Source organism: Camellia sinensis, chromosome 8 (assembly GCF_055761805.1).
Source record: "Camellia sinensis isolate YWXY chromosome 8, ASM5576180v1, whole genome shotgun sequence".
NCBI lineage: Eukaryota > Viridiplantae > Streptophyta > Magnoliopsida > Ericales > Theaceae > Camellia > Camellia sinensis.
In genome coordinates this window covers 85,788,564-85,804,158 of record NC_138968.1, presented here as the reverse complement: position 1 = coordinate 85,804,158, position 15,595 = coordinate 85,788,564, and the positions used below count along the sequence as shown (strand labels likewise).

Below are 15,595 nucleotides of genomic sequence, written 5' to 3'. Positions count from 1 at the left end.
TATAACATGAAGTGGCATATGGAGGTCCCAAACCATGAAAGGACCTAAATGAAACATGAAGAATGGACCAAAATAAGAACTTTTTCAGAACTGTAAAATGTCCAAAAACAAAAGCATGGTAGGCTGCCATTGTATGCAAAAATGGGACCAAAAGGGGAGTATAAAGGTGAGTACAACATGGAAGTCCCAAATGGTGTTGAGCCCTTCTTCAATGTTGAAGAGGGGCTCAAAATAAGCCTAATATCAGTTTACAACATGCTCAAAAACAGATTACTCATGGGTCAAAAATAGCATGCAAGATTATGACATATAAGAGGATCAATGAAGCAAGTGTATCATGGAGGGCTCAAACAGGGTTGAGCCCTTAATGAAAAGTGAAGATGAGCTCAAAAGAGGGCCACTTTCAGTTAGGGCCGGAGCTTGAAACAAAAAGCATGTGGGGCTTACAAATGGATCAAGAAAAAGGGTCAAAGAGGAGAAATGTCACTCACCCTTGAAGACTAAAGCTTTTGTTGCTTCTTGGATCAATTTGCAGCTCCTTTAGCCTTTGAGAAGCTTTCCTTGTTGCTGGAAATGAAGTGGTGATGGTAGAGCTTGGTGGTGTAGACGAAATGGTGATTAGGGACTTAGAAGTTTTCAAGGAAATGAGAGGTATAGAGAGGGATTTGTGTATGGAAGCTTGAAGACAAATTTTTCTAACCCTTAATTGTGATGCCATCAGCTGGTTATAAGGGCCAAAAAGGGGGTGTAAAGGTGGGGGAAAAGGAGGGCAACTTTCCCCCACAAAATATCCCCCAAACAAAGATATTTTCTGGGGGATAAAGTCCTCCAGCTGTAAAGTGAACAGTGCAAGGATTTCGGCCGGCCAGTTACTTTTGCTGCAGGTGGCCGGCCGGCCACACCCCCTAGCCGGCCGGCTAGGGGTCAAAAGGGTCAAGCTGATTTAGTGGCCGGCCACCAACTGATGGTGTCCTCCTATGTGTGTACAACACAACCCTGTGGTTAAAAGTCCAAGAAAGTGGCTCGAGGGTGTTCAACATTAGCTCGGAAAGAGGGGTTCAAAAGGGTCAGGTGGAATTACTGGCCGGCCACCATTTTTTAGGGTCCTCTCATGTGTGTACATCACAAATATGTGGTTCAAAGTTCAAGAAAATGGGCCCAAGGTGTTCAACATTAGCCCGGAAGGAGGGGGTCAAAAGGGTCAAGTAACATTAATGGCCGGCCACCAACTTTTAGGGTCCTCCCATGTGTGTACATCACAAATATGTGGTTCAAAGTTCAAGAATGTGGGCCCAAGGTGTTCAACATTAGCCCGGAAGTGTGAAAAACGGGCGTCGGAGGGCGTCGGAGGATGTATAACTGGTTGTTGCAACAATTACTGGCCTCCCACCCTTCAGTGACCTTCCTAGTGATAAAACAGAGGTACCTGCCAAAAATAAACGAAAACCGTTGCAAAACGAATGTTCGGGGGCCAAAACACGCAGTTCGGGGCCCCGGAAACTGCCCGTTAAAACACCGAAAATGCTATTCGACCTCGAAGTGGGTTTCTCAGACCCCAGTGTTCCTCAAAAGGGAGTAAATAAGGAGTATGCCAAAAATTAGAGCAAACAGAGATGGTTAAGCGGTCCCGAACCGAGGCATACGGCCAACGGTCCCGAAAAACCGGAAACCGGACTCCGAAATGGGCAAAATGGCCTACAGCCACAAAATGTAGCCCACGGCCACTGAGAGATGGTCTACTGGACCTCCCCCTCCCCTCAGGAAAAGAAACAAAGAAAACCGAGCCTGGTTCGTAAACCGAGGCAAAGTACAAAAGAGGGTTCGGAAGTCCGGAGGCAGGGCTCACGGCCGCAACTCTGAAACTTCTGAACGAGCACATTATGCAACATCACCAAGTGCTCAATCAGTGACGTCTGAGTCTTAAGGTCGGTCAAAAATGGGGTGTCTACAGTTGCCCCTCTTTGACAGAACTCGGAAGTCACAAGTGACGGGAGTGAATGTCAAAGCCCAGAGACGACCCATTTTTGACAAGGCCGAAGACTTAGACAAACGTACAAGATAAACAGAGATGTGCCCGTAGGCATGCCCGCCGGCAGGGGGGGCAAAATGCAAAGCGATATGCAAGAAGCCGAACATAACTCAATGATCATGCAAATGCAGCAAGCTGTAATGAGGCAAGTATTCGCAAATAGATGCAACAGTTTTAAGCAAGAATGCAAAGCAACAACTTCATTTCATGCAGTTAAGAATGCGGAGGATTATTCAATCCCCGCCACGTCTCACACGGAGAAGATACGATACCTGCGCGATTCGTCTGGTCGCACCAGCCTCAATTGAACCGTACATACAATATCGTGCCTGCAAAAGAGAGAAATTGCAACAAGTACAATATGCTACCAACATATATCCAATGTGACTTTGGAAGTTTGACACACGCAGCGCTGGTGAGTGAATGCATCGCAATGCAAGAGTGGAACATGCGTGACAACGTATGCTCAAACATAGAGGTATGCCAATATCAAGAAATGTGCACGTTAATGCAGGTATGCTCATGAGAATGCAAGTTATGTGCATGATAGTGCGAAATGAGCGTGAATCAGGGTGCCCGTTTGTCATGAAGTAACGAGTATGGAAATGCGCGTTTCGGCGAAGGCGACTCGATCACGGCCTCCGATCCACTTCTCTGAAAGGTTACAACTCATTCAAAAAGGATACACTTTGATTTTGATGAGTGATGATGAGACACATGTCAGATCTTGAAGCCGAAGTTCCGACGGAGCAATTTCGCGACCGAAAGTGTACTTTTCTTGAACTTTTTCAGGTCCCGGGAACTCCAATCTTCCTCAAAATTTGCAGGGAGCTAGGTGGGCATGTGGGGGACATGGCCGGCCGTTTATCTTCCCAAGGAGAGGTGGCCAACCGGTTTTTCAAAAAGCAAATAGCTAGCTGGCCGGCCGGTTTTCCAAAAAATCAACTAGCTGGCCGGCTAGAAAAGAGGGCCGGCCGGCCATATGCCCAAATCCGAGGGCAGTTTGGTCTTTTCACCTCCTTCCTTCATGCTTCTTCAACCAAGACCTTGAGCCTATATAAGGCAGCCGAGATCCCTTCCTTTCTTGCCTCCTACAACACTTGATTCTCCAGATCTGAGTTTCATACGCGTTTTCCAACGCCCCGCGCAAATTGTTTTCGCAAAAATATTCAGTTTCAAGCGCTTTGAAGCGATTAAATTTCGGTTTCGGAGCTTCTTTTTGCATTTTCACCACTTGAGGTAAGTTTGTCTCAATATTTGGAAGATTTTCTCGGGAGTTGACTTTTGTTGACTTTTTCATTTCCCGAGAGTTGACTTTTGTTGACTTTTTCCAATTTTGGCTCATTTTCGATCATTTTTGCTCCCTTTGCAGATCTTCTGAAAATGGCGGGTAATTCTCCCCACGGCGGAGGTTTTCCAGGTGCCGGAGATGATTTTGATCCCATGACCCTACCCCCGAGGACCCGACCTTTTATTCCTGGGAGGTACAATCCGCCAGCACATGTTCTTCCGCGTGCTGTCTTCCGTCACTTCACTAGCTTTGACGAGCGAGCACCCGGGGATCTGCTTCTCCGAGAGCCGGAGCATCACCTCTCTCATGAGGCCCGAGAGGTATTTACTTTATTTTCTCTATTTTTCGTACATTTCGCACCTTTGCCATGCTTGAACACGCAGTTTAGCATATGACATAGTACTTTGCTTGCATCCTGAACACATAGTTTAAACACTCGAACTTCTGAACACTTGGCTCATTAATTGATTGCGAATGCACAGTACACATTAGAACACACGGCTCAAACACTGATTTGTCGAACACACAGCCCGAATTCGAAAGTGAACACACAGCCCACACTTTACATTTTCTGAACACACAGCCCAGATTAGATAGTGAACATGCAGCCCACACTAGTAGAAAGTTGAACACGCAGCCCAAACTTTAAATTTTCTGAACACGCAGCCCAGATTGGATAGTGAACACGCAGCCCACACTAGTTGAAATTTGAACACGCAGCCCAAACTTTAAATTTTCTGTACACGCAGCCCAGATTAGATAGTGAACACGCAGCCCACACTGATAGAAAGTTGAACACGCAGCCCAAACTTTAAATTTTCTGAACACGCAGCCCAGATTAGATAGTGAACACGCAGCCCACACTGATAGAAAGTTGAACACGCAGCCCAAACTTTAAATTTTCTGAATACGCAGCCCAGATTAGATAGTGAACACGCAGCCCACACTGATAGAAAGTTGAACACGCAGCCCAAACTTTAAATTTTCTGAACACGCAGCCCAGATTAAATAGTGAACACGCCACACTGATAGAAAGTTGAACACGTAGCCCAAACTTTAAATTTTCTGAACACGCAGCCCAGATTAAATAGTGAACACGCAGCCCACACTGATAGAAAGTTGAACACGCAGCCCAAACTTTAAATTTTCTGAACACGCAGCCCAGATTAGATAGTGAACACGCATCCCACACTGATTGAAAGTTGAACACGCAGTCCAAACTTCAAATTTTCTGAACACGCAGTCCAGATTAGATAGTGAACACGCAGCCCACACTGATAGAAAGTTGAACACGCAGCCCAAACTTTAAATTTTCTGAACACGCAGCCCAGATTAGATAGTGAACACGCAGCCCACACTGATAGAAAGTTGAACACGCAGCCCAAACTTCAAATTTTCTGAACACGCAGCCCAGATTAAATAGTGAACACGCAGCCCACACTGATTGAAAGTTGAACACGCAGCCCAAACTTCAAATTTTCTGAACACGCAGCCCAGATTAAATAGTGAACACGCAGCCCACACTGATTGAAAGTTGAACACGCAGCCTAAACTTCAAATTTTCTGAACACGCAGCCCAGATTAAATAGTGAACACGCAGCCCATACTGATTGAAAGTTGAACACGCAGCCCAAACTTCAAATTTTCTGAACACGCAGCCCAGATTAAATAGTGAACACGCAGCCCACACTGATTGAAAGTTGAACACGCAGCCCAAACTTCAAATTTTCTGAACACGCAGCCCAGATTAAATAGTGAACACGCAGCCCACACTGATTGAAAGTTGAACACGCAGCCCAAACTTCAAATTTTCTGAACACGCAGCCCAGATTAAATAGTGAACACGCAGCCCACACTGATAGAAAGTTGAACACGCAGCCCAAACTTCAAATTTTCTGAACACGCAGCCCAGATTAAATAGTGAACACGCAGCCCACACTGATAGAAAGTTGAACACGCAGCCCAAACTTCAAATTTTCTGAACACGCAGCCCAGATTAAATAGTGAACACGCAGCCCAAACTTCAAATTTTCTGAACATGCAGCCCACTTCATCTCATTGGCACACAGCCCATTTCATCTCATTGGCACACAGCCCATTTCATCTCATTATTGACACATGTATTCATTCTGAATGCAGGTTGGTTCCCGCAGTGTGCGGGGGTATGGTTCCACCATCGCGTGGGACTGGTACGCTGAACTCCCGGAGGGTGTCCGAGACTTAGTAGACTTGGCAGGGTTCGGGCCCTTCTGCGTCGGGTTGTCACGTTGTCCTGCCAGGAGGACATTGATGGCAGCCTTGGTAGAGAGATGGTGGGACACCACCAACTCCTTTCATTTCTCTGCCACTGGAGACATGACCATGACGCCCCTAGACTTCGCTGTGTTGACTGGCTTAGACATAGGAGGTTGGCCCATCCCCTATGATGAGGATATGGGCGAGTGGGAGGCCGCTTGGACATACCTATTGGGGGCTCGCCCGCCTGTTGACAGGGTTTCTGGGAGAGTCCGATACACTTGGTTCTCTTCCCACTTCCGGCGGGCGGAGATGGTGCCTGAGACTCCCGAGGAGACGGAGCAGTACGCCCGTGGTTTCCTTATGATCCTCTTCGGGACTACCCTGTTCGCCGATAGAGGGAACACAGTTGGGTTATATCTGCTGAGCGCTCTGGTCGACCTATTACAGGTCAGTAGATTTGACTGGGGGGGCGCCGGCCTGGCTACCCTTTACTTTTATATGAGCGCGACCTCCCGCGGGTGGGGCGATTTACTTGGCGGCTACTGGAGAGCCTGGGAGGTACTTTTCTGTCCCCTTGATTTACATTTCTGCTCTTCATTACTTGTACATTGCACACACAGCGCACTTTTACAGTCTGTATTTTGCTCTCAGCATTTCGTACTTACATTCTGCACTGCTTTTCTCAGCTATGGGTCTATGTATACTTCCCAGCATTAGCCCCAGAGTTGGAGGTGGCAGGGCTTCCCATGACCCCATATTCACTGGTGTTCGAGGGCCCGCACCGGCCGAGACCTCGAGAGACCCTCCTTTACCTGCGACAGTACTTTGACACTGTGCGACATTCAGAGGCACCTCAGAACTTTCAGTTCCTTTCATTCTCATCTTTGATTTGTTTTGTATATTCTCGATTTCTGATTGGTTTATGCATTTATCATCCGCAGATCACATGGCAGCCCTGGGTGATGGTCTCCGACTTCAGTATACCGGAGGGTCGGACATCTCCCAGTATAGGGTCCTGCTCGAAGGGCCGGTTGGCAGGGCATGGTTCCTGGGGGAACGCTTTCTACGTCAGGTATGGGGGTATCTTTCTTAGGATCCTCCCGCAGTACCCCCAGTCAGTATGCGGACTGCTGACAGGCTCTCTTACTCGGAGGTAGTCGGCGCCATGCTGGGTAGTGATGCTTTACTATATATTGAGGAGGGGGACTACGCCACTTACCGTCACATATATTTGATGCCACCATTGACGGGAGCTCGTATCCCGATGATGAGGCCTGCCGGTATGTCATCCTCGGGCCAGGCTCGGGCTCGGGCTGCAGACGCCCCTTCTACTAGCAGGGCTGGTACATCTAGAGGTGGGAGTAGACCGGTTCCTCCTATTCCGTCGACTTATCCTCATCCTGGATGGCCAGATATGCCGACTGAGTTGATGGCGTGGCAGTATGGGGCTATTTCCCCGACCTCGATCCCGCTAGAGCCTCCGATGCCCAGTGATCGATACGCCATTGATCCTGACTCACCGTTGGTATGCTCCACTGTTTTTCATTCATCATTCAAATGTTTAGAAATTTTTGTTCACTGATGATTATGAGCTCATATTTGCAGCCACCGCGAGGGTACATGGAGGAGGTGGTTGGACTGGTGGCCACACTCGAGGGCATGGTCCTGCGTAGGGAGGCACAGTTGTCTGTCGCGGGCATTCAGGTACCCTTTAGTTTTCTGGCATTTATCATACTTCTGATGACATGTTGATTTCTACTGCATCGATAGACTACTTGTGTAGAGCATATCTGACACACACCCCACTTGGACACTACATTTACATGCACCCACTTCACGTAGCCTTTGCTTGTATCTGCATCTGATGTATATATTTGGACTGATGTATTTGAATTGAACTCTTTGTTTTCAGATGCCTTCATGGTCCGGTCAGCCGCAGGCCAGGCCACCTGGGCCTCCTTGGGGAGCTGGGCCATCTGGGCCTTTTCAGGGAGTTGGGTCACCCGGGCCTTTTCAGGGGGCGGGGCCATCCCGGCCTTCCCGAGGAGCCGGGCCATCTAGACCTTTTCGAGGAGCTCGAGGAGGGCCTGTCCGCAGACGCAGGGCTCACGTTGTAGAGGTGGAGCCTGATGAGGAGGAGGAGGATGCTGAGGAGGAGGAGGAGGCTACCGACCGTCAGTCAGAGACGTCTGCTGAGGAGGGGGGCTCCGGTTTTGGTTCGGGGAACAGAGGTGAGGCTGAGGGGGATCCTGAGGATGACAGCTCCGACCCAGATGATGATGATGGCGCAGAGGTTGTCCCGCAGAAGAGGATGAGGAATGCTTCTCATTCCCGTTCCCGAGGACATTGATGCCGCTGTTTCCTGCTTTATTTTTCTTTTTGCTAGTAGTTTGTAGCACTTTGCACATTGTTAGGCAGTTTTATTTTTTTGTAAAACTCGTACCTTTGTTTGTTGTAAAGCATGATGGAATGAAATAGCTTTTGAAAAGGTGTTTGTATTTTAAACTTTTAGCATCGTATCGCATCATTTTATTTTGCACAAAAAAGAAGTTGAATGGGAATGTGCATTGTGTAATCACCAAGTCAGGTAGTGAACCGACGCAACAAACTAAGCAACTCAACTTACTAAGATATAACAGAACCTTAGGAAGTTTATAACTCGATAAGCAAAATGCAACAACGTAAATAAACAAGACTTAAACAAAGATTGCTTAAATAGAGCGCAATGACTCAAAAACGCGAAACACGTCCGCTCGACAAACAACTCGATAAGCAAAACAACAACTCGATAATCAAAACAACAACTCGATAAACAAAACAACACCAGAGTGTACCTCTGACGATCTGGGCATAGGAACGCATCCGAAACGGAGGGAAATGAAGGCCTTTGATTCTCCCGTTGCATGGAAATGCTTGAAACTTTCCCTCGAAGAGTAAAACAGGGCCAAGGAGATACACTGCAGCATTGCCGGCCACCTTTGGGGGCCGGCCGGCCAATTTTGTGGAGAGAGACAGCTGGCCGGCCAGTTTTGTAAAAAGTAAATGGCTGGCCAGCCAGAAAAGGTGGCCGGCCGGCCAGCTATTCCTGCAGCCTCCTGGTTTTTGACACGTGTCCCCGTGAATAGTGTTTTTCCTTCTATAAAATCCTCAACTTCGGGAACATTCATTTCATCTTAGTTTTAGACAAAGATGGAGGCGTTTCTCGCAGAAAATGTCACATCTTGGATCTCTTCTCTAGATGGCTCGGAAAAGCTGAATTTCCGAGGTTTCGGCTTGAATGCACTATTCACGCTGAGCCGTACTCCGCTACATCTCCCTTTTCTCCATGCCGCGGCAAGGTTTTGGAACCCAGTGACACACGTTTTTAGCTTCGGCGGCCAAGAGGTATGTCCCACTTTCGAAGATTTTCAGGTTTTAATGGAGTCTGAATGCTCTGAAGTGATCTTGCCCCAGCTCCGTTTTGGGCTTTAGGGAAAATGTGTGGGCTCACGGCGCATGACGCTCGATCTCTGATCTGCAGTGGGGAACTGGACATCCTCGGCTTGATCCATCGTTTTTCCGACGCCGGTGACCGCAGCAACCATTATTGGCAGGGTTTCTGGCAACACGCTCTCTGCTTATGTTTGTTGTCTCACTTTCTGCTTTCCTCGGGCTTCGGCCGGGCTAGCATTCGCCTGATTGAAGTCGCCCAAGGTTTGAGAGAAGGAAAGAGCTGTATTGCCATGACCTTGGCCGAGACACTGATGGGCTTAGATTCTGTCTATCGCCGGGAGGCGACTAGGTTTGCTGGGAGTCCACTGTTGCTGCAGGTAATGTTTCCCACCCGACCTCATATATATATTTGCTCACATCACTCGACCCTCAGGCTCGGTTTTTCTCACAAAACCCTTGTATTACTTTTCTCTCATCGTACATCTCTCTGTTCTTTATTCTCTCATTTTCCATCCCTCCCCTAGGTATGGTTAATGGACAAGTTGCAGGTTGTGGACTCTTGCCCGGCCTATTCAGCTCGAGGCTACTTCTTTCGGCAGCGTCTAGTCAATGCTCTTGACGAAAGGTGGTGGTTCGATTGGATGTGCAATTTGTCCGCAGACGGCATTGCTTGGCGTTGTCCTTGGCTCAACCTCCCGGCAATGAGCTATAGTATGTCCCGGCTGATTGGGATCCAATTGATTGGTCTAACCCACTGCGTATTCTATTTTCCGTTCCGGTTCCTACGTCAGTTTGGTCATGATCAGACCTGTCCACCGGAGGGGATTGAGTACCCAACCGCTTTCCCGGTCCAGGGTGCACAGCTTGCCCGATATGCCACAGCATGGAGGACTAGAGAGCTCCTGGCCCCTGCTTCTACTTTTAGTTGCACTTTGTCCGACGAGTGCTTGGATTGGCTCAATGAGGAGGCACAGGTTGGGCCTAGCTTGGCATCAGATGCTTCGTCCAGCTCTGGGAGGGGACGCAGAGATACTTGATTCAACTATGCCCCAAATTTATTGCTTTATTAGTATTTTCAAGTTTTCTTTATGAATGTACTAAAAAAAACAACCTCGATTGTATGCAAGAACAGGAGAACTCTATTTTGAAATCAATGAAATTGAAAGTTGTGGTACTGAAAATTTTCCGCCTTTGGTCCAAAAATGGTCTTAGTCGTAAAAAGATTGATTTGAACAAAGTCAACTTTTATTAAAACTTTTCAAAATCATTTTCGATGTGGATCAGAACTGGACACGCCGAAGATCTGTCACTGAGATGCACAACCCCAGATCCCTGCAACTGGAAAGTTGCCCCTAGTCTGAAGAACAATGCGGCACTTCATAGCAACGGAAAGTTGCCCCTAGTCTGAGTAACTTTGCACCGTTGCGGCAACGGAAAGTTGCCCCTAGTTTGAACAGCACTGTACCGGAGATCACGATAAATGCTGATGGATAAAGATGACTGAGATGATCAAAATGGACAGAGTTGATCGGGGAAAAGTTTATGGCTGAACTTCAAGGTGAAGTTGTCTACGTATCCCAAAGATGGGAATCAAGCCTTACGTAGTTCAGGCTAAGGTTCACTCGAGTATTTTCACTCTCCTTTTGCGCTCTAACTTTTGCCAAGGCCGCCCTTTGCGGGTTTTCAACCTTGCGAGCTCAGTTTTTATATTTTCTAATTTTTTGTGCTTTGACTTTTGCCTAGGTCGCCCTTTCGGGTTTTCGGCCTAGCGAGCCTCTCAAGGATAGTATTTCTTCAACTTATCCATATTGATCGGTTGTGAGAACTCCAAGCCATCTAGATCCATCAGAACCACAGCTCCACCTGACCAGATAGCTTTGATGATATAAGGACCAGTCCAATTGGGTTTGAACTTGCCCCTTGGGTCGTGGATGGGAGCTCAGTTGTCTTTAAGCACCAAATCTCCTTCTTTCAGATTCCTGGACTTAACCTTCTTGTTGAAAGCCCGGGCAATTCTGCGTTGATAGCCTTGGATGTGGTACAGTGCTTTCAGTCTTCTTTCATCAAAGAGCATGAGTTCTTCGAATCTGCTCTGCTGCCAATCTGCTTCGGCTATCTGGCATTCAGCCAATACTCGTAATGACGGAACCTCAATCTCGATGGGTAGGACAGCCTCCATTCCATAGACCAATGAATATGGAGTTGTTCCAGTAGAAGTCCTGATTGAAGTCCTGTAGCCCCACAGAGCAAATGGCAGCTTGTCTGGCCAATCATGATAGGTTCCCACCATCTTCTGCAATATATGCTTGATATTCTTGTTGGCGGCCTCAACCGCTCCGTTGGTCTGCGGCCGGTATGTAGATGACTTATGGAAAGCCACATTGTATTTCTCCAACAAGTCTATCACTTCTTTCTTGAAGTGGGAACCATTATCTGAAATTACCTCGTTTGGCACCCCGTAGCGACAGATGATGTTGTTTCTAATGAACTTTGCGACGTGCGACGCCTTCAACACCGCGTATGATCGGGCCTCGACCCACTTTGTGAAATAATCTATCGCTACCAGGATAAACTCATGCCCGTTTGACCCCTTCGGGGTAACAACTCCGATCACATCAATTCCCCAGACTGAAAAAGGCCACGGCGAAGTCATGTTGTACAGTTTTGACGGCGGGATGTTCATGCGATTTGCATAGATTTGACACTTGTGGCATCGCCGAACAAAGCTAATACAATCCTCCTCCATGGTTGACCAGTAGTAGCCCTGTCTGAGGATCTTTCTGGCCAGCATTACTCCATTCATGTGTGCACCGCACTCTCCCCCATGGATGGCCTCCATCAGGCGCTTTGACTCTTCAGCTTCTACACAAAGCTTATGCATTCCCAGATAACCCTTTTTGTACAGCTTACCCCCACAAATAATGAACTGAGCAGCCATTCTTCTGACAGCCCTCTTATCCTTGGCATTTGCCCCTAGTGGATACATCTCCTTTCCCAAGAAGTTCTAGATGTCGTAATACCAGGGGTTGCCGTCTTGAACCTCATCTATGGCGGAAATCGACTCGTATGTTGGCGCAAACTTCTGATCAATAATGACTGGACGCATCCGGACTCCGGACGGGATGTCTATCATAGAAGATAGAGTTGCTAGTGAATCTGCAAACCTGTTGTCCTCTCTTACGAGGTGGGTGAAATTTAGCTTCTCAAACCGAGGAATTAGCAGATCCAAGGTTTGGTGGTAAATTATCATCCTTTCCTCCTTGACTTTCCAATCTCCTTTTGCTTGAGACACAACAAGGTTTGAGTCCCCAATGACGTCCAACCGTCTCGCCCCTAGTTCCAGGGCTGCTTCCAGGCCAGCAATACATGCCTCATACTCTGCTTCATTGTTGGAAACTTTGAACCGGAGCTTGAATGCTAGAGGGATACGGGAATCGTCAGGCGCTATCAGCAACACCCCTATCCCATACCCATACTGGTTTGACGCTCCGTCAAAGTACATCGTCCAAGTTTCATCTTCGACGTGCAGAATGGCTTCATCTGGGAATAGGTACTCAACCGCTTCATCCCCCTCAACCGGGTGGTCGGCAAGGAACTCCGCTACCGCTCTCCCTTTCACTGACTTGCGCGTTACATACTTCAAATCAAATTCGGAGAGCAACAGCAGCCAACGAGCTAGCCTACCCGTAAGTGCTGGTTTCTCGAAAAGATATTTGATGGGATCCAAACGCGAAACCAACATTACAGAGTGAGCTAACAGGTAGTGCCGCAGTTTCCTGGTTGCCCATACCAAGGCCAAACAAGCCTTTTCCAGCGGTGTATAGCGGGTCTCGTAATCCAACATCTTTTTGCTCAGATAGTAGATGGCTCTTTCCACTTTGTCTTCTGACTCCTGCGCGAGCATGCAGCCCATGGTAGTCTCAGTTACCGAAAGGTACAATATCAACGGTCTCCCCGGCTCTGGTGGTGACAACACGGGCGGGTTCTGTAGATACTCTTTGATCTGCTCAAAAGCTGCTTGACATCGGCCGTCCCATTGGAATTTCTTTCCTTTCTTCAGGAGACCAAAAAGTGGTTCACAAGTCAAGGTTAATTTAGAAATAAACCGTCTTATGAATTGCACTTTACCCAGAAAGCCTCGCACCTCCTTTTCAGTCCTTGGTGGTGGCATTTCTAAGATGGCCTTGATTTTGGAAGGGTCGACCTCGATGCCCCTTTGTGTAATCAGAAACCCTAGCATCTTCCCTGCTGTAACACCAAACGTGCATTTCTGGGGATTCAGTCGCAGCCGAAACTCCTTGATCCTTTGAAAGAATTTTTGTAAGGCGGTGTAGTGGCTCTCTCTATCTTTGGACTTGACAATCATGTCGTCCACATACACCTCCACCTCTTTATGGATCATATCATGCAATATTGTAGTTGCTGCCCGTTGATACGTAGCTCCAGCATTTTTCAACCCGAATGGCATCACTCTATAACAATATGTCCCCCACGGGGTAGTGAACGCAGTCTTCTCTCGGTCTTCGGGTGCCATTACTATCTGATTATAGCCTGAGAATCCATCCATAAACGAAAGCAAGGCGTGTCCTGCCGTGAAATCCACCAATTCATCAATGTGTGGCAAGGGAAAGTCGTCCTTCGGACTGGCCCTGTTCAAATCTCTGAAGTCTACACAGACCCGAATTCTGCCATCCTTCTTTGGCACCGGAACAATATTGGCCAACCAAGTTGGATATTCAGATACCAGCAGGAACCCTGCGTCAATTTGCTTGGTGACCTCTTCCTTAATCTTGAGGGCCCAGTCCGGGCGGATCCTTCTGAGTTTCTGTTTGACAGGTCGGGCCTCGGGATCAAGAGGGATCCGGTGCTGTACAATCTCAGGATCGATTCCAGGCATGTCTTCGTAGGACCACGCGAAAACATCTTTGAAATCTTTTAATAAAGCGACTAAGTGCTCGCGCTCCTCTGAAGACAACGTGGACCCGATCTGGACCAGCCGCGGGTCCTTCTCAGTACCAACATTCACAGTAGTGATTTCATCCATTAAAGGTTTAACAAATCTTTCCTGCTCTTGATCAATTAATCGTTGCAAAACTGGGGGAATTTCTTCCTCGCTGTTTTCATCAAAATTTTGAAAATCCTGATTTAAGCAATAAATCAAAGGCACAGAAAAATACTCAGAAACCACATCCACATCATTCTCATTAAATATTTCCAAGCCGTCAGATTCCTCTGTTACAACAGACTCAAAAGAAAATGAAAAAGACGACCTAGACAGGACTGTGGCATCCGGGTTATCACCCCCAGGAATACTGGACTCAGACTCAGTCGAGCTGGAATCTGATTCCGACGCACAAGATTCGGTAGAACCAGATTCTGGCTCATTACCTGACCCAGAGCTGCTAGATAAAAAGCCTTCTTCATATTGCCAGATGAGAGAAGGTGCGATAGATGCATCCAAGATCGGCGCTAGAAAGCCTGCAGCTATTTCATCTCCAATCATAGAAACCGAAGAGTTATCCCCCAAGCACTCTTGGCCGATCAGAGGATCTGATAGTAGACTCGCCAGTGCTACCCCCATTTCAAGCTCTGTGCTCTCAGGATCCACTGCTTCACACTGCTCAGCCTCAGTTGGTGGGTCTGTCTGCGCTTCGGCAACGTCATCCCCAGATAATTGTATGTCGAAGAAGATTTCAAAACCGGGCACGCGCTTCCCCTCCGCGTTTAGCCATGGCTCCGGGAAGCCGCAGAATGGAAAATCTTCCCCCTCCCGGACGAAACATCCGTTTAGGGTACCCCAGATGGGCCTGTGCATTAACTCAAATGGCTTCCCGGCCTTCTTTGCTCTGGCTCTTCCGGTCATTTCTTTCCCTTTCCTCACCCAGTCCTCTTTGGTGGGCAGATAACCCAGTCCAAAGGCGTGAGGGTTGTGTGGCACCTCGGCCAACACTGAGACGCCCTTCCGGCCGCTTCTCCCTAATCCCATCCCGGGAGTATGTTTTAGCTTGTTCATGAGGTAGATAGATTGAGCACTAACGTACATGCCCTCATTCACAGCCATGACATTCTGCACCACTTGAGCCTCGGCCAAAGTGAACCCCGACAAAAACACATCCTCCGTGCCGTGCTCGATCTCCAAGACAGGTGTGGACACTTCCGGCGGCGGATGGATTGATGAATTCCCAAAAACGATCGCTACCCCTTTCTCGTGAGGGTACTTCAGCATCAGATGTAGAGTGGAAGAGACTGCTTTGACCTGGTGCAACCACGGTCGCCCCAAAAGTAGGTTAAAGGTTGCGGGAACATCCAAGATATGAAATTCAATGCTGTGTTGTCCTGGACCAACCTTGGTTTGAATTTTAACTGTCCCCATCACTTCTCTGCTGGTATTGTCGTATGCTCTGATCACTTGGGTGGTTGGGACGAAGTCCACGGGTTTCAACCCGATTGCATATGCCGTTCTGGTCGGGCAGACATTAATCGCAGACCCGGTATCGACAAGTACCACCGGTATCCACTTATCTCTACATTCCACAGAAATATAGAGAGGTTTGTTATGACTTGTGCCCTCAGGCGGTAGTTCCTTGTCCGAAAAGGTTAATGCC

The 15,595-nt window shown here is 47.9% G+C and overlaps 1 protein-coding gene across 1 annotated transcript; it reads left to right on the top strand.

Annotated features, from left to right (window-relative positions):
* The first annotated feature begins 4,577 nt into the window (after positions 1-4,577).
* On the top strand, positions 4,578-8,063 carry LOC145796622 (uncharacterized). Its single transcript, XM_082881816.1, has 3 exons — positions 4,578-7,083; positions 7,164-7,262; positions 7,471-8,063. Exons 1-3 carry the CDS (start codon positions 6,679-6,681, stop codon positions 7,906-7,908), a joined length of 942 nt encoding a protein of 313 aa, XP_082737942.1. The 5' UTR covers positions 4,578-6,678; the 3' UTR covers positions 7,909-8,063.
* Positions 8,064-15,595: the final 7,532 nt, after the last annotated feature.